The sequence below is a fragment of the Dysidea avara genome, chromosome 4, assembly GCF_963678975.1.
Source record: "Dysidea avara chromosome 4, odDysAvar1.4, whole genome shotgun sequence".
NCBI classification, from domain to species: Eukaryota; Metazoa; Porifera; class Demospongiae; order Dictyoceratida; family Dysideidae; genus Dysidea; species Dysidea avara.
The window spans coordinates 47,577,579-47,602,546 of record NC_089275.1 but is presented as its reverse complement, the minus strand read 5'-3'; the positions used below and the strand labels follow the sequence as shown (position 1 = coordinate 47,602,546).

Sequence of the window (24,968 nt, the reverse complement as noted above, 5' to 3'; positions counted from 1 at the left end):
ATAATTACAACTTATTACAAAATTCTGTGTATGGTGGAAGGAAATCATATTGTAGTAGCTAAATCATTCCCTACATTAATAAATGAATTAAACACAATTACTAGGTATATACGCTTGCAAATTATGTCACACAATACTTTTCAGAAGTTGTAAATCCAAGCTGCTATCATACTGCAACGTCCTTAATCATAATATGTTGTACCCTGCACACACAAAACGCTCATCCCTTGATGCTGATAGCATCTGTCTAGTATTATTCTGTGATACCTCGTGTTCTGTTATGAACGTTCTGTTATAAACATTCTATCAGAGTAGTTTGACTGTTCTATTAAAATACAACTGACTGCTCTACTAGAGTATCTCAATCTTTACAAGATTTCTAATACATACCTTAGTTCACACTGTTGAGGAATTAATGTAAGTTTCCTATCACACTGTAACTCTGCCCTGTTCCCGTTTGTTCCACACAAGGTCTATAATGTAACCAGTAAACAAATACTGCTCGCATGGAAAACCTGGCATATACAGTACTTTCAGCACAAACACTCACTGTGGATACACTTTTCATAAATACTACTGATAATGACTCACATGAATGTGAACATGTTTTATGTGTTACTATAGCTATCCCCAACCTTCAGAAATTGGCTAGTTATGCCCCCAAGAATAATGCCAGCATAATATGGACGATTTTCAAAAATTAATTTAAAATGAGTACATCTGAAAAGAAAGCAAATGATGAACACAATAATATGTATTTCATATTTAAAACATAGTCCATAAACTTCACACTTTGCAAAATGATGGAGATAATCTTATAGAGCTGTCACATACTTGAATATATATGGCAGTTAGGGAACTAATTTCAAGCATAATCTTGCATAATTTGAGCATAGTATGCTTAATTGTTGAGCATTGCTCATAAGTATAATACATAAAACTTGACCAGGGCCTACTAGTTACTGGCATAATTTACAAAGAATAGATAACTGCCAATTGTGTAGAGGTCATTGTAGTTCTAGTGCTGTTTAGAAGTCTTGCATATCTCTTTAGTTTTTGTATTTAAAAGGTTATAGTGTTTATGGTTGACCATTTGCCAATGGTACCTGTACATTATTATGGCTAACACAGACAACATCCAGTAGTTGCACAACAGAACAATTAGCAAAATATTATTCTGCTTGTGCTAAACTGGTCTATTATATGAAAAGGAAAATTGAGCAAATTATAGCAGTTCTAAGGTTCACATTCATTTACACCTTAATGCTAGGATAGGCACACTAGAAATGTAATTTTGTAGTAACTTTCTAACACTATAATGACTGTTTAATTAGAATACTTGACCCATAGTAAGTACAGTGAATAATTGCACATAGTAACAGCTATTTATCACAACATACTACAAAGCACTATCCACATTTTTCACAGAGAGATAGTGGATTTTATGAATGCATACCCAACCATTATGATGTTCATATAAACACTCAGCACTCACATCATACCTTGGGACATACTGGACAACATCCTTCTACTAGTATTATTGGTTCATCCTCTCCACAGTCTAGTAAAGGACATTCAATCAAGTTCATTGGTTGACAGATAACAAGACCATTAGTACATTGACATGTTGTACAGTAACTAGTGACCCAGGTTTCTCTGTGTAGTCTAGTAACTCCCTTTGTATCTGGACCATCACACGATCCTATGTATATAGTCATGACAACACACACCACCTCATGTAGTCTACTTACTTTTACAAGTGCTAAAACATTCTTGAAGGTTTACAAAAGAGTTTTCATTTCCTCTTACAGCAGGACAACCCTCACTGAAAGAATAACACCTGTCCTCAAATACATGATAGTAGAACATTTGTCCTGTGGAATCACATGATCCACTGTATGGAACTTCTTGTACACAAGGACCTGTAATGAACATGAAACTGTAAATGTAATAAGAAGTGGACTAAAAATTAATAATATCCCAGTAAAGCCATATATATTGGAACCGTATGGCAGTTATACCAAGAGTTCATAATATTCTAATATTATATTTTTTTTAAATTAGGAATTTTAAATTAGAGTAGGGACATTGTATAGTGCTGCAATAAAACATACTGAAACAATCTGGATCGGAGTAGTACGTAATGTCCATACGAAGTTCCAATTTTTTTTCCTGTACTTGTTTTTGAAGTTTTTTGCAAGCTCATGACCACTAAATAGCCTGCTTTTCACAAAACCAGTCACAATTTTTAAAAGAGTTAATTACAGCACTATTACACTAGATTATGACTTGTACAATAACAACTGATCAGTGAGTGTGACTCTACATAAGCCTGCAGACAATAATGGACGTGGATTCGTGCACACCTATAGACTGATGAATGGGTGTAGCTACCATATGTCTACAGACAGAAATTTACATAAGTGGGCATGGCTCATGAAAGCAGCTGGGTTATACTATGATGTGTTACTACACGTCCACATCGTTACACTTTTTAATTTAATACATGGGGTCAGACCTGGATAATCTGTAAAGTGGGATCTGGATAACCCAACTTGGTTTTAACATTGCTACTAAATTATATTAATTCTATTGACTTACACGTTGCTAGTTCACCACAAGTTGCTCTCACTGATTGATATCAACTACCAACTTTGAAAACCAGTGAGCCACGTGTGTTCAAATAGTTTGGTGCAACGGACCACTTGTGTTCTAACAGTTTTGATGCAATATACACTGGTAGATGGAAGCCCTAGGGAGTCTATTAACACTCAGTGGTAGAACCTTAACTGATGGCCATGGTAAAGCAGGATAAAAGATAAGACAATAGCGCAAGCATTGCATGTTTATAAATATACTAAAGGTTTTCCTAGTGAACTAGAAACGTTTCTGCGAAAGAATTAGAACTGTAGCTGTAGCCAGTTGTCCACTACTCTTGACTGAAGGAGTCAGGCAGGCAGGCAGTAGAAATTTTATTGAATAAATTTTTTTTTTTAAATTCTGTAGCAACTTGACGGAAATGTTTCAGGTTGATCTGAAGACACTTTTGGGCTTGATTTTACCCAACCAATACTGTCATGTTGTTGTGAGGAAAAATTGTGGCAGGTTTTTGGGTTATAATATATCACTGGCCACGCCCACACCTTCGATGTCCCTACTATACAGTAGTATTGTATTGTATGATGAACTCTTAGTTATACAGTTCCAGTAAATATGGCTTCACTGGGATATAAGTATACTTAAATCCCAGTGTGTTGGAGTGTCAAAATGCTGCGATGGGTTATAACTACGATACAGATAGACAGAGCGACACTTCTACTGTACGATATATTACATGTAGTTATCACCAAGAGGTAATTAACTTATCACCCCATGGCATCTTATTCGTAACATCAAAATAACCACGAATGGTATTGTTTACCAATGGAACAACGAACCAAATAAGGAAATATTGATACAAAACACACCAGTACAGCACTAAAACCTGCTAAATCTTACAAGAAAACTGTTAATCCTTACACAGTAACACTACAAGTTACCATTATAATAGTTTAACAAATGTCAAGAACAGTCTGTGCCGATTTTTACTTCAGCAATCAGTCCCACGGTCACTATGGTGAAGAACTAACTTTTTCGATAACCTCTAGGCTCTAGCTTCATCATTCTATCTTGGACTATGGTAGTCACTTGTTAGTCTTTTTTTCTCTTGCACACCACACGACACCACCATACCAACTTCTGACAAAGGCAAATCATACATGGAACCGCTGCTTTGTAACACCACCCTTCGCACCAGTTTAGAGGCAGTATGCAGGGCCTCTCTTGTAGCTACGAAGTTGAATCTCCCACACGATTCAGATGAATCTTGAGCACAGTGTAACATAATTCATACACAAATACTGATTGTATTTACTCCGTCTATGTTTAGGTGTTGGAACTAATAGTCCAAAAATTCTACCTTGGCTCAAACAAAAACAGACCACAGCCCCCCAGTAGTGAATAACATTAGAGTCATTTACAGATTTGAGGTTTATTTTGTCTGGTTAAGGGAGCTTTCTAAAATAATTGTTCCAATACTGAATAATAAAGATGGGGTTAAAATAGGTAGTATTGGAATACTATTTTTTTGCTGTGGTGACAGAAACTCAAATCAGAACCTAATTTACTACCTGTAAATTTCTGCGCACCCTCATGCACTGGGATATACAATAGCTATATCCCGTATACTCGGATGATATCATTGTTATTACACTTGTCCTTGGCTCCGCCTTGGATTCAAGTAATAACAATGATATCACCCTTGTAATGGGATATAACTATAACTTATTAAATTTCATTGCCTAGGCCATAACTCATAACTACCATACAGTCCAGTAAGGTGCTGGATTATTTCCTTTGACAGAAAGAACAAAATCAAGTAAACACCAAATGTGCAATGTTGGTAATCAAAATTCATTGTCAGTTATGCAAGTTACATACAAAGCCATGTACATCATCATAAGTCTTTCACTTGCATTAGCTTAGTTATAGTCCTTGGCTTCATCTTGGACTTGTGTCAATGACAGATACTATTATTCTACTCTTGCTATAACTGTAACTACTTATGAGTGAAACATGATATATTTTGACCATCTTTTATGATACCGATAAACTTGACAATCCATGCAATACTGCTTCTCTGCTGTGACAAGAGGAGAACAGTCTCACCTCAAGTCTACACAATTGTGCTAGTCTGGCACCAGAAACAACTCTGTGACAAGTATACTAGTGGTACAATAACATCACGCAGTATCCACACGCTGCACATACTTTAATCTATACACCATAAAGTTGTTGACTTCAATAACTTGGATGATGCCAAGACCAGCACCTGTCATAGCACAGTTCGTAAATGGACTACACACTGGACACAGATTCAAGAGTGCTGTCCATCAATTCTAACCAGAGACTTTCCATCATCATCTCCATACTGGAATGGCATGTAAGGGAACACTTTGTTCATCCTTGAGGTGCCATCTAACTACGTATATTACTAACCTCAAGCCTACACAACACACACACACATGCATCATGCAGTACCTACTGAATAAGTGGTGAATATGTAGCTATGTAGTTAGCTATACTGTAAGTGGTTGTTGATGCCAGTACCAGCAGTTACCATAAAGCAGCAATTAATAAGTTATCCCCTATGCATGCATTAATAAATAGCAGGTGGGTGGGATTGTATAACTGAAAGACCACGTTGCATCACAGGGTAACTGCTGTACATGCCCAGTAGTCCACCATATAGTATCACACCCCACACCAACACCAGGTATTATTTTCCAGCCACATGAGAAACGATACATCATGTATTAAACTTGGCTAACCCCTACTATATTTCAATGCATTAATACACTCGATAGTAATGGTGTTATTGCCTGTCTCTTCTTGATTAGAAGAAAGAGTTAAGCTACTAAGAATGACATATATCTAACACTATTATATGAGTGCTGGTTGAAGAAGCCTCTAAAAGATTGATAGAACAATCAAATACTCCTATAGAGCAGTCAGATTGCTTCATGTTAACAATCTGCAGCCAGCATCAGGGATTTAACCACATGATTATCTGTAATTCTGAAACTTGCATATATTGTACCAGTGTATCTTTGATATTACCATCTACCAAACATAGCATTTAGCTACAGCTACAACTTTACTACACCAATAATTGATTATTGCTGGTTAGAAAACTGATACGTAGGATGGAATGCTTTAATTATTTATGGCTATTAATTAATTCTGGCAAAACTACTTATATGTATCAGCATCTTTAAAACTAAGTGACCAGCTACAGAAACTAAATTAGCAATAATAGGGTAGAACACAAGAATTAAAAATGACAATGGGAGAATTTTTTGGGAAATTCTAGAAGGAATAATTAGTAAATTTTGAGCATAATAGGCTCAGGCCTAATCATAGTGTGCAAATACATGCAAGGCATGCCAATACTAGGGATTTCCCCCACAGAATGCTATGAGATTGAATCTGAGAGCATTTTCAGTAGTACATGTGTACTTCAATAGAATACTTAAGATACTGTACAATAAGATGCATCAATAAATATTTAAAGGAATATCAGATAGACTTGATTATGATATGTGTTAATGGAGACAGATTGAAGTAATTGCATAGCAGAACCAACTTATGATTTCATTGAATGTATGCATTATTAGAGTAGTTATCTTAAGGTGACTAAATTTAGTGATACACTAAATCTAAATTTAGCATTTTGTATATTGGCAAAATTAGCACCAAAATTTAGTGATTTTATGAATTTGTGAATTGATGCAATGAATTAAGCATAAATTTTGCAGGTTTAGCATGTACTAAATTTAGCGAAAAAACCAAAATCACTAAATTCAGTACATCACTAAAATTAATGTAGTCACCCTAAGTAGGTGACTGCTCTATTAGAGTACCTTGACATTGTGCATTCCCAGCACTGATTCATGCAGCATTCCATTCTTGTACTATAGTATTTTTTAAAATTGTTAATTTAAAAATTAAGTAGGGATCTGTGCAATAAAAAGTAGTGAAACAAGAGATGAATGATGGTATTACAGCATAGCTTGGTGGGAAAGTCCCTACTTTGACATTGTAATTAATGTGCCAAAGTAGGGACTTTTCCCAATTATAACAGGAAGAGTGTGATTAATGACAGTTTGAAACTTGATAAAGTTTGTATTTGAGGTTATAGAGTATGGAAGTGGGAGAATGATAGCGAATGTGAATGCCAGCCTAGCTGTTGAGGTATTCAGATTGATGAATAGCTACATTGATGAAGGCCATAACTACTTAACGTATTAGCAGCTACCATGATGATTAGTATAACTACAGAAAACAGGCAAACCTTGGTGCAATTTCTTTCTTACAATCAGAGGATCAATAATGATGTGCTTTTATGTACGTATGTATCAAAAGGGCACATGGTAATGGTTCATAGTGAAATCATGAAGAACTACATGTAGATGTACAAGGCAGCAGCTGTACAGATATTGCATGGTTATAATGCTGTGTAACCGTGATTTAAAATACTGATGTGGTGATGCAGTGCTGTGCTGCGATTCTGCAGTGCTGTGCTGCGATTCTGCAGTGCTGTGCTGCGATTCTGCAGTGCTGTGCTGCTATTCTGTGGTACTGTGATACTTCGATGCTGCGGTGTGCGGTACTGCGGTGCTACAATGTTGCGGTGTGCGGCATTGCGATGCTGCAGTGCTGTGGTGGTACTAGTGTTGTTTTAGTACAGCAGATTCATTTTAGTTTAGTTCTAGTTCTAGTACTCCAATTCTGTCATAGTTTTAGTTAGTTTTAGTTCTAGTATCCCAATTCTACCATAGTTTTAGTTAGTATTAGTTCTAGTGCCCCAATTCCACCAAAGTTTTAGTTAGTTTTAGTTCTAGTATCCCAATTCTACCATAGTTTTAGTTAGTTTTAGTTCTAGTGCCCCAATTCCACCATAGTTTTAGTTAGTTTTAGTTCTAGTATCCCAATTCTACCATAGTTTTAGTTAGTATTAGTTCTAGTGCCCCAATTCCACCAAAGTTTTAGTTAGTTTTAGTTCTAGTATCCCAATTCTACCATAGTTTTAGTTAGTTTTAGTTCTAGTGCCCCAATTCCACCAAAGTTTTAGTTAGTATTAGTTCTGGTACCCCATATTTCTGTAATTTAGTTAGTATTAGTTTCATTTTAGTTTTAGTGTTAGATATCCTCACATATACTAACCTTGGTAGCACCCCCTAAACTTACAGAAACTTTAGATTTGGTGTTTTGATGTTCAGCACTATTTCCACTTACCATTGTGCACAAATGAACAAATGCTCTAATAGAACTGAGCTTAAATAACCTAAATAGGCAGAATTAATGCTGAATAGCAATGTTTCAGAGGAGGTTGGACACGATACAAACACTTCTGAAATTTATTTCTGTTAATTGCATAATTCTTATATATGACAAGGAGTAAGTGATAGAAGAAATGTTTAGCATGCAATATCCACATCATGTTACCTTGTGCTTCTTAAGATGAACAGCAAATTCTTATTGCAAGGTGGGTGTGTGAGTTTCTAATTCTCTTTTCGATTCTCTGTAAGGCCAAACTAGCGGCGTCTGCTTTTCTTTTTCAATACTCTGAGAGGCTTTGTTAGCATGCACATTGCTTTCTTCGACAATCATTGTGTTTAAATACACGTACATAAGGCGTTCCTATAGTATTACACATGGATTCCTCCCAGCGAATGCTTACACACATGATCCTGTAGATTTCAAGAGAAATTTACGTGCCTGGAGTAGTGGGGTTGAATGGGGTTGACCGGCTGAATAGACTAAACTTGAAGTGCACTCTCGAATGGTATTTGTGAAAACTTTCGTGGACGCTTGGTTAAACTTTCAATACAAAATGTATGCACTCATGTGTGCATGTCCAACCTCCTCTGACAATGTTTATGGTAGCATTTGCAGGCATTTTCAGGCATCACCATCTTCAAAGAAAAGTGTTAAGTGGTTATAGTGTACAACACCCTTTTATGTAGGATTGCTTGAGAAACCTTTTAGTTAGCTCTAGTTCATGAACTAAAAGTTTTAAAGGTTTTGGTTTAGTTCTAGTTTTTGAACCAAAACTTGAAAGAATTTTAGTTTAGTTTTAGTTTTAGAACTAAAATAGACCACAATTTTAGTTTAGTTCTAGTGTACTAGAACTAGAATTAAATTGCTGTACTAAAACTAGATTTAGTTCTGGTTCCTTAGAACTAAAACAACACTAGGTGGTACGGTGTTACAGTGTTGTGGTGGTGCTGTGCTGCGATACTTCGATGCTGTGGTGTTGTGGTGCTGGGATGTTGCGGTGCTGCAATGTTGCAGTGCTACAATGTTGCGGTGCTGTAATGCTGCGGTGTTGTGGTGCTGCAGTGTTGCTGTGCTACTGTATTTTTGGGCACAGCGAGGACTATCTGGAGAGAAGTTTGATTTTAAATCCCCACAGCCACTAATGATGTAGTTGTGTAGTGCACAAGCCACTAGAATTTGGTATTCGCTATTTAAAAAATCAGCTTTTACAATCACTTTGGAGTTTTGGAATAATTGTGTACTATCACAAAATTGAAACACCACAATTGTGACAGTGAGGTTTTTGCCAAGCATACGTATCTTGCTACATATGAGATTTTTGTAGTACGTTTTTGCCCAAATACCTGGTTGATATTGGGATATTGTATACCAGATTGCTATCTTTTCTGTGAATAACATTCATAATAACCAAGTACTAAAGATAATACGAAATGCGGTAAAATTACATCATAAATAAATAATGAATTTAAAAAATTGTTAATTTAGAAATGGAAGTAGGGATCAAGCGATAAAAACTACTGAAACAAGTGATTTGAATGATGGCAACTATTACAACATAGCTTTGTGGGGAAATCCTTACATTGGCATCTCACCACCTCACCATATATGTTCAATGCCAAAGTAGGAATTTCCCCACAAAGCTATGTTGTAATAGTTGCCATCATTCAAATCACTTGTTTCAGTAGTTTTTATCGCTTGATCACTACTTCCATTTCTAAATTAACATTTTTTTAAATTCACTAGTTTGTTAACTTTTTTTGGTTTAGGTATATAGCTATTATTGATCTTTGGCACTGACTGCTCTATTAGAGTATCTCAATCTTGCTGCTTGCTTTATGCAAGCTGCTCAATTACTAAATTGAAAGGCATGCAGGGTTTCTATCTCCTGTTTTCTACGATTAGTTACAGCTGGACCATTAATAATGGGCGTGGTCCACTGATCGTTAAGTACGAGCGCGCGCTCTGATTGATAAGGGCGTGGCAGTGTGTTATTATTGCGCTTACTTCGCTAGGCTGTTTGATCGCTTTGCAAGTGTTGCTATACAGGCATCTACTTGCCCTTACAGTACGGAATCCGTTATTAGTTTTGTGGCGTCCGAATACGGCTGCTCTAAGGAAAGTGTCGATACGAATTATTAATGCCTCCGTGACTGGAAAAGAAGAAGACGATCCGTAATTGAAGATAAAAGGAAAGGCAAAGCGCAGAAGGCAGACACTCGTCGGAACCCGAAAAGGCACATCCCAGCAGCGAGTTAAATATTGTGGCAAAGAATGGTGATCCTTCGCTGCTTCGTTTGGCCTGTAGCCTTGCGAATGTGGTCAGGCTGGCTGGCTGGCAGGCAGGCAGGCTGGCAGGCAGGCAGACGAAAATTTCTGTTTTAGCAATTTTTTAGAAATAAAATTCCAGCGCTTTTCTAGTCGTTTCCTGATATATAACGCTATAAATAAAGTTAAAAACTTGAAGACTCTTTAGTAAAAGGTTTATTTGCTGCGTGAGATATTTCTAGGATGATTTTTGAGAGATTGAAATTTGAGGCGCGCGCCAAATCCACCCGATCCCTACTTAAACAGTACTATCGTACTGTTTGATAATGAATAAATAATAATTAATTAATAATTAATGTTCTCGAAAACTGCAAGGTCAAGAGACATGAACTAACCGGGGATAGATTCGCCTGTGAATGAAGACACAAATGTGTAATCGTTGCGCCTGTTCGTGCTAATGACTTGACCATACGTGTAATTCTATATAACACCCAGTACCACACCCTTGCTTATTTACAGATTATGCGAAGGAGAAGATTAGCGATGTCTGTGAAGTGACAAGATGTAAACAAGAAGATTACAAGTAAGTTTTTATGTTTGTAACGTCTCAAGTCTCCATGCCAGCTGCCAGTGGATTCATTCACATAACTGAAATATGTAATTAAACAATACAAGAAAACATATGCCACGCTCTTTACAATACAGTTATATATAAAATGCAAGTAAACAATCTTGTCTTGTGCAGCTGGCATGGCGAACTTCCTTTGTGTTGGTGTCAGGCAATTCAATACGTGCTTAATCTTTTTGCCTTCACCTGGCTTAGCTACTAGGCTTTGGCTGGCTTGGCTGTCTTCCTTTATCTGGTTCATCTGGCTTGCATACTCCTACAGTATTGTGTAGCTATCTCCTGCAAGTTGTGTATGCATAATTATAGTGTGTCACCCATCACTGTGCCATTGCTACACCACTGATGAACCCTATGTAGCTCTAGTTGATGTTGATATACTGTGCTGTATATTGGCTAATAATTTTTATCTAGTGATGTTGCCTGTAATGTATTGCTGCATACAATACTGCAATAATGTATAGTTCTCTCCTGTATGTTTTGTATACGTACATATACTTTGTACACATCACTGTGCCATTACCACACCAATGATGTACTGGCACTTAGCTACTGGTGGCCTTTAGCTACGATGCCACTATTGTGTTATATCTGTCACTACTATGACATATTGAGTTGATTTGGGGATCGTGCCTTCACCACCTAACAGCCTCACCAGGGGGCTGTCACGTTGGTGTATGTACTTGGTTGTATGTGACGCGGTCCTAGTAATAATTATACAACCAAGTACTAAGAATAATACGAAATGCGGTTAAAATTACGTCATTGAATGCATAAAATAAATAATAAATAATGTTTGAGAAAACTACGAGGCCTAGAGACATGAACTAAGCAGGGATAGATTCGCCTGTGAATGAAGGCACAACCATATAATAAGTATGCCTGTTCGTGCTGATGACTTTAATGTATGTGTAATTCTATATAATGCCTGGCACTACACCCTTGTTTAATTACAGATTGCTCGAAGGAGAAGATTAGTAAACATCTGCGGAGAAGCCAGACACCACTTTACTGGTAAACAACAACATTACAAGTATGTTTAAATGTTTGTAACTGTGTATTTTGTGTGCAAGATATGCGCTCCAGGCGTCATGCAGTGAACGACCAGCTGATGCGCTCATAAACAACCAGCTGGAACAGCAAGGTAATGAGTAATGTAATACTCGTACCGGTAGTTGTATTATAGGTCTACATCTTCATCCTTCATCTGGCTTGCTAGCGGCTGGAATTATTTTCATTATACTGGCACCTTCATCTGGCTTGCTGGCAGCTGGAATTATTTTCTACTACTAGTCTACTGTGAGTCTGTAATAGCTAAACAAGAAGCCGATGCAGTGCTGCATATACAACAATGTGTAACTACGTATCTCCTGTATGTTGTGCATGGCTGTATGCATAATGTTATAGACTGTGAGCACTGTGCCAATGCCACACCGCTGATATACAGGTACATCACCAGTGGCCTCTAGTTACAACAGAGTCTGTTGTGCCATATTGGCTTGATTGGAATCAATTGCTAATTGTGCCTTCACCATATCCCTATTCTGCATAGCCTCACTTCACTGCTGAGTCATCTTCAGAGACACATCACACCTACAATATATAGTTACTTTCAATATAGCTAACTTAACTTGGTTTTTTGTGTAGGTTGTGTTTTAGTATTGTGGTTTTCTGATGCCAGTTAAACTCCCTTGCCTGTGTACGTATGCATATGTATCATTTCCACAGGTACACGCACACTGCTCTGAGTGTTTCCTATGGCACTGTTTATACTTGCCCAATGGGTAGGTTGCAACGTTGGTGTATGTACTTGGTTGTATGTGACGCGGTCCTAGTAATAATAATAATAATAACATAGCCAAATACATGCGCTGGCTGTTGTGCGGTAAATATGACATGCAAAAGGAGCATCACTGGTGGAAGCATAACCCCGACAGTGTTACAGAGAATAACTTTGCCAAGATACTTTGAGACTTCAATATTTTTGTGGACCACATGATATCAGCAAGGTGGCTAGATATTGTCATTATTGACAAGGTTTCTGCTCTTATTACAATGATTGGTATATCTATTCCTGCAGACAAGCATCTACGTATCTGCTAAGGAAGAGGAAAAGCTCTCTAAATACCAGGACTTAAGAGTTGAGCTAGACAGATTATGGCAAAAGAAAACAATGATGGTTCCTATAGTGATGGGAGCTCTTGGCTCTATTTCTAAGAGACTTCATGGTTTTTTGTAACTTTTTGTGTCTTACCTCGTTAAATATCTACTTATTACAGAAGACAGCTCTATTGAGAACCACAACCATCTTAGAAAAGTTCTTCAGCTCTCAGGGTGTGGGTAGCACTCCGAGCTAGAAACGCTTTTACCAGTTCATGTATGTATTTTACATGTTTCTGTAATTAATCTAATAATAATAATACAGAATTCAAAAATAAACTATTATGTTGGAATTTGCAGATCTGGTCACACTTTGTATAGGTAATCATACACATTTGAGTGCAATTAAGGAATAATTGTACGAGCAACAGTCAAAATTGCACGAGGCGAAGCTGAGTGCAACTTTGGCTGTTACAAGTACAATTATTCCATAATTGCACGAAAATGCGTGTGATTGCCTACTAATCACATAGTGACCACCCTTCATGGTTTGTAGTACACGTCTATCCAGTTCTATGTGGCCATTAACTTCTACCAGGTGATTGCATCATCCTTCTTTGTATTACATCATTTGTTGTTGCACTTAAAAGGCTTCACATGTCAGCTTCTTTGATTGGCTATTCATTATATTACTTTCTTGTTGCACTTAAAAGGCTTCTGTTATTCTGCTATTTTATTGGCTACTTTACAGTGCAATTACAGAAACAAGGCCATGCGATTTGGGATTAATTGCACTCCTACTATTGAGACTAATGTATGGCAAATTAAATCACTATGTGATTAAGTGCAGATAAACACAACCAATGTTGTAAACCAGTACAAGAGGACAACCAAAACCTGATGAGTAAGATTGGAGATAATTTATAATTGCCCATTTCTGTGGTCAAATACACCACCATGTGCACCATGTATGTAGCCTTCCATGACATAGAATATTATATAATAAATGTGATCCACTGAGTGAAAATCCAACTTGTTTGCGTTTTCCTTAAACTTGATTTTATGAACTTTTGTTGTCTAGAGCAATGGGATGTTAAAGTTTCACCTTTTTCTGGTAAGTGCTTTTGGAGTTATAGCGATAGACAACAAGAACAACAAAACAATCAATTTGTTCAGTGACTATATGGGAAAAAATTACAGGCACTTTTATACGTCTCAAGTGCAACAGGCTACAGAGTTGGGACTTGTGTCATTTTATTCACCATGAACTAGGGAGTTCAATTTTTGGTCTAATAATACACCCATGCAATTAAGCAAGAAGGTTGTTTAAGCTTAGAAATGGCGACAATAAATTACATTTTACCACAACATAAATAAACACGTGTAACTCATGATTGCTTTATGGTACGAAAACAAACAAAAATATTCTTACTCTCGGCCATGAATAGGCTCATTCATTGGTGTATTGGATAGTTCAATTCAAGTCTTGCTTCACTGTTTACTGAAGCAATTAAAACATGAGTAAAATGATTTATGTGGCACACAATTTTTACCCAATGTATTTCAATGTCATATTTATCTAAAATACAAAATTATGCAAACAAGTTGGATTTTCACTCAGCTGGTTACAAATATTCATCTTTTTGTGATACTATATATAGTAAAAGCTAACACTGATACTGGTGGCAATATTGCCTATCTCTATGTATGATGGACATGTGAGGACACGTATGTACAAACTCACACACGATAATAACATATAGACATGTACACACCTGGACACTCCTGATTGCATTCTGCCAAAGAGTTAAACAAATTTCCAGGACCATCACAAGCCATGGTCTGTTGACACATTTATTATTATTATTATTATTATTATTATTATTATTATTATTATTATTAGCACTTTACAGTGACCAGCACTGAAGGGTGTAGTGCTGTTGTAGTAATATTTCATTGTATTATATCTGTCTGGACAATCAACACTTGGAGTGTAACCACAGTCAACTACACAACACATTATGTCATATTGTCATGGCAACTATCACATGTTACCTTCACAAGTAGGATCAGTCCCATTCCATGTCCATGTGGTGAAGTCACATGATCTGTACTGGTTTCCTAGTAACACAAATCCCTCCTCACACATATAGACCACAGTGGTACTATTACTAATAATGTCTCCATTAGCTGGTGATGATGGATCATCACATCTCATGTCTGGAATAGTAAATAGAAATTATTAATGGTGAACACTTCGCAAAATGTACAGGAACTATCACACTCAGGTTAGCACACAGGTATGAATATTCAGTGGTGTAGCTACTAACTACCATTGACTAAGATTGGCTGTAAAAAAGGAACTTAAGGTGGCGCTAAAGCAATAACGCGCATTCTTGACAACAATCTGCTGTGTCTCAACATGGTCACATATTGAAAGCTAGTACTTAATTTTGCATACAAATAAACTATGCATACAGGAATCTATCATTCATAGAGAGTATAAAGCATAGAACTGCTCTCAAATCAAGAAATTGGTGGTACTTAGTGGACCACAGAAGACACGTTATCTCTCAATAACCTCAAGTTTCAGCTCCAATACTTCACATGATGAAAGCATACTATTACAAGAATCATTCTACGTATCAATAAGTGGAAGCGATTTACAAGTCAAAATATATGGCGTTTACAAGCAGATGAGAGCCTTGTTCCACCGTTTGCACCAAGCAAAGAAGCCATAGAATGGATATATGATATACAGATATGTAGAATTATTCAGACACTATTGCTTACCATTCTTATGAAGTTTCGTGGCTGTTCAACCCATGTCTACAAAGAAAAGATAATGTTTGTAACAGGCTGTAAGGTAAGTCGAAACAAATATCAAAGTTGTTAATTTGTTGTAAAGGTGAGTTACATTCCACCTGAACTGTGTAACAGCAGCTGCTTGTTGTTTTTGCTAACAACTCACCTGTTATTCCTGGCTGTTTTTATACTCCATAAGTTTATTATGGTGTAGCGCCAAATATGATTTACCACAAATTGCGTAGTATATGATATGTTACATCATTTGTATTTGCTATGGCTTCTTTGTGCGCGTCATTGCTTTATCGCCACCTTAAGACAGCAAGAGATAAAGATACTCTAATAGAGCAGTCACATCATTATAAAGCAATCATGTCGGCTTTCTACCAGAAATGGTGGATTATATAAGGAACATGTCCACCACACCTACACCTCTGAAAATTGGTATGTGTATAGGTTAACTATCAAACCTCAAACCATATATGGTTTGGAGAGAAATTGAGCTAACTACCATGAAGATACAGCACAGAAAGCAACAGAGCATTGTAACATTTAAATAATCAAGTTTCACTAATAAGAATTGATTACTTTCTAGAATATTCACCTAGCTAATGAACCCAAACCAGTAGATAAGTAGACTAATCATCACAGAAAGGCATTGCAGTGGTTTAGAAAAATTAGTTTCAAAACTAATACTGTGAACATCATTTTCATGTATCAAGTGTGTGATAGATATACTCTAGTATATAGTGCATTATTACAGCAGATAGCTAGATACTAATAAGCCACTCTATTACATCATCCAGCTACGTTATACGCTGTAGAGGGTTCAGCTACAAAAAGTCACTCTGTACATAAAGAGTTCAGCTCTGTTACATGTCACCCTGTTGAAAGCTCAGCTACCTTACAAGTTACCCTGTACAGAGTTCAACTACATAACAAGTTACCCAGTGTTGGACAAATTACTTTATAAAAGTAACTAGTTACATATTACATATTACTTGCAGCTGAACTATTTAGTTACAGTTACATATTACCCATAAAATAAAGTAACTGTAATAATATTACATATTATATTACTTTGTGTCCATAGCCTTAAGCTGTCACGTGTGAAACTACCACCTTATCACGTGACACGATTGCATTGTTGGACAATGTGCAAGTCTTGATATAAGTAAGTAGCTGGTGAATAAGCTTCATTCAGTAGGCTTCATTACTTCGTTGTGGCTAGGCGTTACTCAGTGGGTTACTAACGAGATTAGTAACTTCGTTACTTTTAGTAATAATATTACATAATATTAGATTCGTTACAGTAACTATATTACTTAGGTAACGCGTTACATTTGCAAGTAAAGTAACTTGAGTTATATTACCTGTTTTTATAGCGTATTTCGTTATATTACTTTGTTACCACAAAAGTAATAATATTACGTAACGCGTTACATAAGTAGCGCGTTACTCCCAACACTGCCCATAAAGAGTTCAGCTATCTAGCTAACAAATCACCCTGTAGAGAGTACAGCCGCAAGCAGGTAACCCTAGCTATGTATATTACAAGTCACCTGTAAAGAGTACGGTTACTTTACAAGCCACCCTCTTGGTAAGTTCAAGTTACCAGTGTTGGGGGTAATGTGTTACATCATATTATTACTTTTAGTGGTAATGTAATGGAAATATGCTATAATACTAGTAATATAACTCAAGTACCTAAGTAATGAAGTTACCTAAGTAATGAAGTTACTGTAACAACTGAGTAAATCACTATAGTCAGTATGCGTTCACCTGAGCCCCCGCCAAATATAGTAATATCAAAGAAGTGAACATGTGTTCAATACCAATGGCTTTGTACTGGAATAAGTCATGTTCATGTTGTAAACATGTATGTGTACCTGAATCATCCGTATTACAGTGGAACCTCTTTTAAATTTAAAAAAAAATTAAATAGCTAGTTGCAATATTGATATTTGACTATTAAGCACTTAATTGCTCATTTTTTATATGTTTTATCTTGTATATAGCACTGTGGGAAAAAGTGAAAGAGTAAAGATGCTACCTATTTTACAGTGGCCAAGGGTTCAATTGAATCAATTCCACTAGATAAGCTGCATTGCTTTCTTTCCTCAGACCTTTTCAGCAAAAATTGTTGGCATCCACCTTTTTAGCTTTTTTGTCATATTGTTACAGTGAAACCTCTATAATTCAATGCTCATTGATTGGGATAAGAAATTTCAGATTCATCAGGTAGCATTACATAGAAAAAGTCCTTTGGGATACAAATCAATGTCAGATTATAGAGGTATTCTGGATTACAAAGGTGTCAGATTAGAGGGATTTCAGACACCTTGAACTCTTCAGCTAATTACCTCCAGTCAAACCATACAAAGTGTAGTGGTTTGTGGGGGCCACCATATGGTGCCACATTGTCTGTGTGAAGCCATTGCATACCGACCACAGCACTATGGGATTCATTCAGAGCTTATTGGTCATGAGCCAACTGTATGCTATTCCAGCTGAGATGATAAGTGTACTATCATGACTACTTATCCAACAGTTTTATGCTCAGGATAGCATCTTGCAGTAAGGACACTAAGTGTTAACAATGGCTGAGTCAACAACCAAGTAGTATGGCAAGATAATGGCTCATAGGAATACTATACTGTGTGCATATACAAATTAGGGTTAATACAAAATAAAGATCTAATAACCTAACAGAAATTTTGCAGGAGGCATTCCTGACTGACGTGTATGCATATATGGATTACCTTTGGATTTTTCGTGTAATGAGTGCATAAAGAGTGGAGTGCTCTACAGTGATCTTTAAAATCACAAAGCAAGAAGTTGTGGTACAGAGATACGTATGTACAAATACCATTCTAAAAAGTCTTAGAGGACTTTTGTAGCAAAACTATTTTATTGTGGGTTTTACAACTGCATGATCCAATGTGGGTATATATCAGTAATCAATTAAGTCATAATTTCTATGCATGTGATTCAGGAATACCTCCTACAAAACATATAATCTTTGAATCTCTGTCAGTTACATTAAGAGAATGATCAACCACAAGTATGTCATGTATAAATGCAGCAAGCCGTTCTGTATATAAACCTCTATGCAATGGCAGATCCAGGATGGGGCATTTGGGGCAAATGCTCCCCCTCACCTTGTGGAAGAGCCAGCCATATTTCTGACTAAAATACTAAACTTTATGTCAGGCCAAGATCAGTTTAGCTATAAAACTCATGAAAGTATGCACATTTTACTAGCACTTATTACAAATTCACCTGAAACCAAAGTAAACCAATATCAAAGTAGCTGTGAAATTGTTACCCAACAACTTTGTGTGTACTAAGTGCCTCTAAAACATGTTGCTGTTGTTTAAGACATTTGGAGCCTTTTAGCAGCTTTAAAAATTACATGGCAATCTGCAAAGGCCAAAACGGAAAAAATCAACAGTGAAACACTACTAAGAGGTGATTATTTACATGCTGCTTCAAAATTAACAAGAGAAGCTGGATCTCTACCACTTAAAACTTAACCTGTTTGTGCCCCTTCCCTTGCCAGCTCCTGGATCCGTCCCTGCTATGGTTTGCAACAATATAAGTTTATTTAAAGAAGAGTTAGGACACTCAAAACAAATTCTGTTTCCCATCTACTGCCCGCATCTGGTTACTGTCAGGTCTAAATATTCCATTATTCCGCATTCTTCAATTATTGTCCTGGACCAGTTATTCTTGCAGGCTCAGTAAAAGCCATCTTGTAACTGTGTCAGCTCATGTGTCAGCAATGCTATCAAGTCAAGTCAGCACAAAATTATGCATGTTTGTGATATTTTTGCAACTTAAAAGGAAGGTACAAACTTAGGCATGTTTTATGCAGCTTTTACGGTTGTGCAAGGCAAATAATACCTTGAAAGGCTGCCAATCTTACAATGGGATAATGAAAATGGATCACCCGCCCACATGCAAATATGCCTGACAGGGGCGGATCCAGAGTTTGGAAAGAGGGGGGGCACCTTTCTGAAAAACAGTTGAAACCAAAAAAACTTGCTGAAAACCAGTTGAAGACCAAAAAAAAAAAAAAAAAAAAAAAGGTCACAACAATAATAGCTAGTTATCCTTACCAACTATATCACGTCTGTTATGTAAAATAAAATCCTATTTATAGCTTCATAGGTAAGCTACACTGCCTCATGAACATTGTGACTGCTTTATTAGAGTAATTGACTGCTCTATTAGAGTATCTCGATCTTGTATGCAATTTCTTGAAGGGGGGGGGGGGCATTTGCCCCAAATGCCCCATCCTGGATCCGCCACTGCCTGAGTCCAGGATTGGAAATAGAGAATTTATTTGGAGTGACAATAATGACAACAAACTTAATTAGACCACTCCAAATAAGTTCTCTATTTCCCCTCCTGGGCTCAAGCATATTTGCATGCGGGCGGTCCATTTCCATTATTTCATTATAAGATTCCGAGCTTTCAAAGCCATTATTTGTCTGGCACAACTATAATAAGCTGCATAAAAGCATGCTTAATTTCTTTTTAAAGTTGCAAATATAACACAAACGTGAAATTTGTGCCAAGACTGCTGACTTGATAACAGTGATGACATGTGAGCTGACATTGTTCAAGATGGCTTTTTCTGAGCCTATCAGTATGCAAGAATAACTGGAAAATAATGGAAGAATACAGAATAATGGAATATTTAGAGCTGACAGTAACCAAATGCGGGCAGTGGACAGGAAACAGAGAATTTATTTGGAGTGGCCTTAGCTGTCTTTCATAGAAAGCTACTAGTTGCAAATCATACCATACAGGGTCACATTTATTAACCAGTGAAAATTAATATCTATATCGTGATCAGCTGGTTTAATCGATCTAGACAGTATACAGGTTAGATAGTGTAGACAGATAGTGCTTTACGATGTTGACTTGCACCAATCACGTGAATACTCCCTGTTAGTGTTACATGACACATGCAAACATACAGCAACATATCAGCACACTTACCACCGCTACCCGAACCGACATGGAATGCAGCATCTATTTGGGTGATCAAGTCCTCGAAATCCTCATAGCCATCATCGTAGTGGTGATCATAATCGTAATAACGGTATAGCGAAGGATGGGGACTATTCTACGGAACGGAACGGAACGGAACGGAACGGAATGATGGACTAAACCACGGAACGGAACGCTTTCTAAAATTGAAGCTTGCAACTTACCATTGCTGAAACTTCCCTTATAAGTTAGCAGTGGTATCTCCAGTGGGTGATTAAACATAAGATAAAAAGAATTAACGGATCGATTGTGGGTTTTTGTTGGTTGTCATTAGTAACGAAGTATTATTGTGGGATGAGCTGTATCAGTGATGTTCATCCATACGGAAGGGAACTAACTTTATGTGAGCTGTTTTTCTTATTTAGACTTTAGAAAACAGTCTGGGCCGGTCTTTCAAGTCATAAGTCAGTGTATAAATAAGGCCACTCCAAGTCATACCTTAGTTTCTGGTCACTCCCAAGCCTACAAATGGATGCGGGCGGGCGGATGATCAGGACTATAGACTCTACTGTGACAATATACTGTATGGTACTATTATTTGCTCAATTTAGCAAATTCATGTTGATTTTGTTTTTAGTCAAACTTAACCAACAACATAAGTAGTTGTGCTTCGGCAAACAATGCACTAGGAAAGTTGTTGATGGATCATGGCTAGCTATACACTGATGTATAGCATTTAAGTATATTTATTTATTTATTTAGAATATACTATAGGAAATGTTTTGCTCATGTAGCTACTTATGCTTTCCAAGTGAAATAAATGTCTCATTAGCTATGTCAGGAAAGTATTACTATGACTTATAGCTAAGTTGTTCAAATGATCATGATCCAAAATGAAATTTAACTTCTATTTTCACATCAGAAATTCTTCATTCAAATGTGAAGTCTTAGCCCACTAGCTATGTGTTTCCAGCCTTCTATTCAGCAAACTTTGAGAAAAGTAACTGTCAAAGTTTTGAGTCATTGAATGCTCCAGACTAGTGTTTTTAGTGATCATCTGGGAATGTTTAAACTATAAGGGTTTCTACTTGCCAATCTAATTCTAGTTATGGAAAAGTTTAAGCTCACCGAATGTTGCCGGCTTTCCATACCCCTGCAGTGTTCAGTGATAAAGAATTTGAAGTTACTAGACTAATCATTAGAGGACTACATTTGACTTATAAAGTTAAAGCTATGGCCCATCTGCATGCCGGACTAGTAGTTAATGCTACTGAGGTTACAGAAACATTAGTAACAGTTATAATCTGAACAGCTATATAATCAAGGACAAAACTAGCTATAGTTAGAAACATTTTATTAGTGTGGCATATATACCTAATATTAGAGTTAAGAGTAGTGTGACTGCTCTATTAGAGTATCTCGATCTTTTGCAGTAAAAAATAAGTGTCTTGCTGGGTCACATGCACTTAAGCACCTGCAATATTAATAATAGTCCTCATAAACTAGGGTTCCAGGTTTACCATGCGGGCGGGTGACCAGAAACTAAGGTTTGACTTGGTGTGGCCTAAAGCAAGCAGGAAGATACTGGTAACAGGAAAGAGCCAGCTGAATTAAAACTTGAAGAATTTTGTGCAGTGTGTGAGGAGCAAATATTTTGGCAGACCGCAAGGAGGGTATATTCTGCAAACATCACTGAAGTGTATGCATGGAGTTATTTATATATTAACAGCTGGTGCAGTGGACTAATGCCGTATTCAATAGTGAGCTGATTTTATCTGTTGCACAATTCAAGGATGTGTCTGACTGCTAGCCTTGAATCAGGCTAAATGCCAAAACTCCAAGATCAGCCAAATCTCTATTATAAGCCACATGTGAAACCATGCCCGTAGCCACCAGGCAAACGTGATTTGGACCAGGATGTGTGTGTAATTTCAATGTATCTAGTCAGACCTGAAATGGAACACTCACATTAATTACATACCACCTAAGAATCCTAGGATTTCTTAAGTGTAACATTTCACATGCTTCACTTCAAACAAAACAGGTTAAATTTGTTCGTCTATTTTCAAGTGATTCCCAGTCCAGCTGGTCCATGAAATTACAATGGGATCACATGTATTTGTTACAGTGCAGGCTGTCCTGTGTTGGATCTACTCTAGAGTTGAGATTTCAAGGTAGACTCACTGCCAATGTACTGACACTAGTACTGTTGTAGCATGTTTAAGTGGAGGACAAATGAAATAGTAATGCTAGATTATTTATGTATTTTTCATAATGAAATTGATATCCCATTTTGATTTGTACTTCCACTTTGCAACATATTCAAGAACAAGAAGCTACCACACTTAATCTCCAACCACTGTCATTAATTAACCAAGATCTCACTAGTCTGTAATTCACCTTACTGTAGTGATTTTATTGATTCATCTGTATGTTTTCTTCATTTTCCTTTGAAGTTGTACCAAGAGTTCATAATAAGGTGGAGTGTCTAACTTGAACGCATTCACCAAACACCCTGCTTAAAGTAACACCTCGGCCTTATTTCAGAACAAAGGCTTTACCTTCTTCAGCAACACTAATCAACAGTTTTCTATCCCCCAGTAAAGGTGTTGATTTGATGAAAGGTGAACTTTACGCAGGGTGTTTGTACAGGCCATACTGAGAGTTAGACACTCTCCCCCATACAAATCAGTATTACGAACTCTTGGTTGTACAGTATAGGTAAACAAAGATAAGTTTCTCTCCCATCTTATTCTAGGATTTCTATTGACAAGGAAAATTCAATTATTTGTATACAGGCTCAAAATTGAGAAAATATAAAGAAAGTGAATTAATATTATACAGTCAGTTTGCTTTTGGATATTTAATGTCTCCAACCACAACAAAAATTCGATGAATCCATGCATCTCATCACTGGTCGTCTGAACATTCTGAAAGTGATACCTCACTCAATCAACCATATAATTCTGTTTATTAGACTGAATAAAGTCATGATTACCTAAACAATCAATTAATGTTTTATAATTATCCTATTCCATTTTCCTAGAGGTTCCACTGATAAAATGCAATTTCAGCAATGGTAGCAGCTAGCCAAGCTGCAAGTTGATTCAGAAAGCATTCCATTCTGTAAAATAGACCCCATCCAGAATTCAACTCAGTACTCAGGCTGAGATATCTGACAATAGTCCACTACTCTGTTAATGAATCATTGATGTTCACACAAATAGCCTCCTTGAGGTATCTGAATGTTTGCTCCTCACACACTGCACAAAATTCCTTTAGATTCTGCTTAGACTGAGTTGATTCAGCTTGTCACCATACTTGTTTCCTTTGTAGTGTAGCTATACACATACTGGTCACTGTAAACCATTAATACAATAATACAATACAATACTGATTTATGCCGATTAGAAAGGCTGGGCCTCAGACTGTACATTCTAAAGTCAAGTAAGTAAAAATAACTCACATACTAGTAAAAACAAGTCATGCATTAGTTCCCTACTTGATATATCCGAAGATGAACACACTGAGTCAGCTATTCCCACAATTAGTACTTCGTTACTAATGACAACCAACAAGAACCCACAATCGATCCTTAAATTCGTTTTATCTTTCTTGGGGTAACGTTTGATTACCTGCTGGAAGTGCCACTGATAACTTGTACAGCAATGGTAAGCTGCAAGCTTCAATCTGAGAAAGCATTCCGTTCCGCAGTTTAGTCCATCATTCCGTTCCGTTCCGTTCCGTTCCGTTCCGTTCCGTAGAATAGTCCCCACCATAGCGAAGCAGCTTCAGACATAAATAAAGTAGAGGCCACTAGCACTCCTCCCAGTAACAAGGTTACCGTCTTCATGTTACTCGTTATTCACACACTAATTCGATCCGTCAGCATAAATCTGTGGAGTGTGGTTGTGGGTGTACCAGTAGCTATATATACTAATTTTGAGGAGAAATATAAATTTCGAGGATGCGGCGCCCGTCCCATTCTATTCTTCCTCTCTATGCGAAGAGGCGGGCGCTTCCAGACTAATCTGCAATGCAGCCAACACTTGTGGGTAGGGATATGTAGTTATGTTTTATTTATAGCTATAGCAGCCATCTGAACACTCCTAGGGCGGGTTTGTTTCGGACTCGGGGAGGGAGGGGCTTAAGCATCCTCCTTCCAAAGTTTTACTATGTGCTAGCTAGTAAAGATAGTAGAGCATACATGCATATGGGCAATGAAAATATGGAGATAGTGAGAAGAAAAGAGCTAAGGGGGGGACCAACGAGGTAAAAGCTGCTAAACATC

General features: G+C 37.0%; 1 protein-coding gene across 1 annotated transcript; it reads right to left on the bottom strand.

Annotated features, from left to right (window-relative positions):
• Nucleotides 1-705: 705 nt before the first annotated feature.
• On the bottom strand, nucleotides 706-20,970 carry LOC136253931 (tissue factor pathway inhibitor 2-like). The gene is made up of 8 exons (XM_066046588.1): nucleotides 20,902-20,970; nucleotides 20,687-20,813; nucleotides 14,927-15,091; nucleotides 14,801-14,878; nucleotides 14,647-14,727; nucleotides 1,752-1,922; nucleotides 1,503-1,702; nucleotides 706-720 (listed from the first exon to the last, which is right to left on the bottom strand). Exons 1-8 carry the CDS (start codon nucleotides 20,902-20,904, stop codon nucleotides 706-708), a joined length of 840 nt encoding a protein of 279 aa, XP_065902660.1. The 5' UTR covers nucleotides 20,905-20,970.
• Between the last annotated feature and the right edge of the window lie 3,998 nt (nucleotides 20,971-24,968).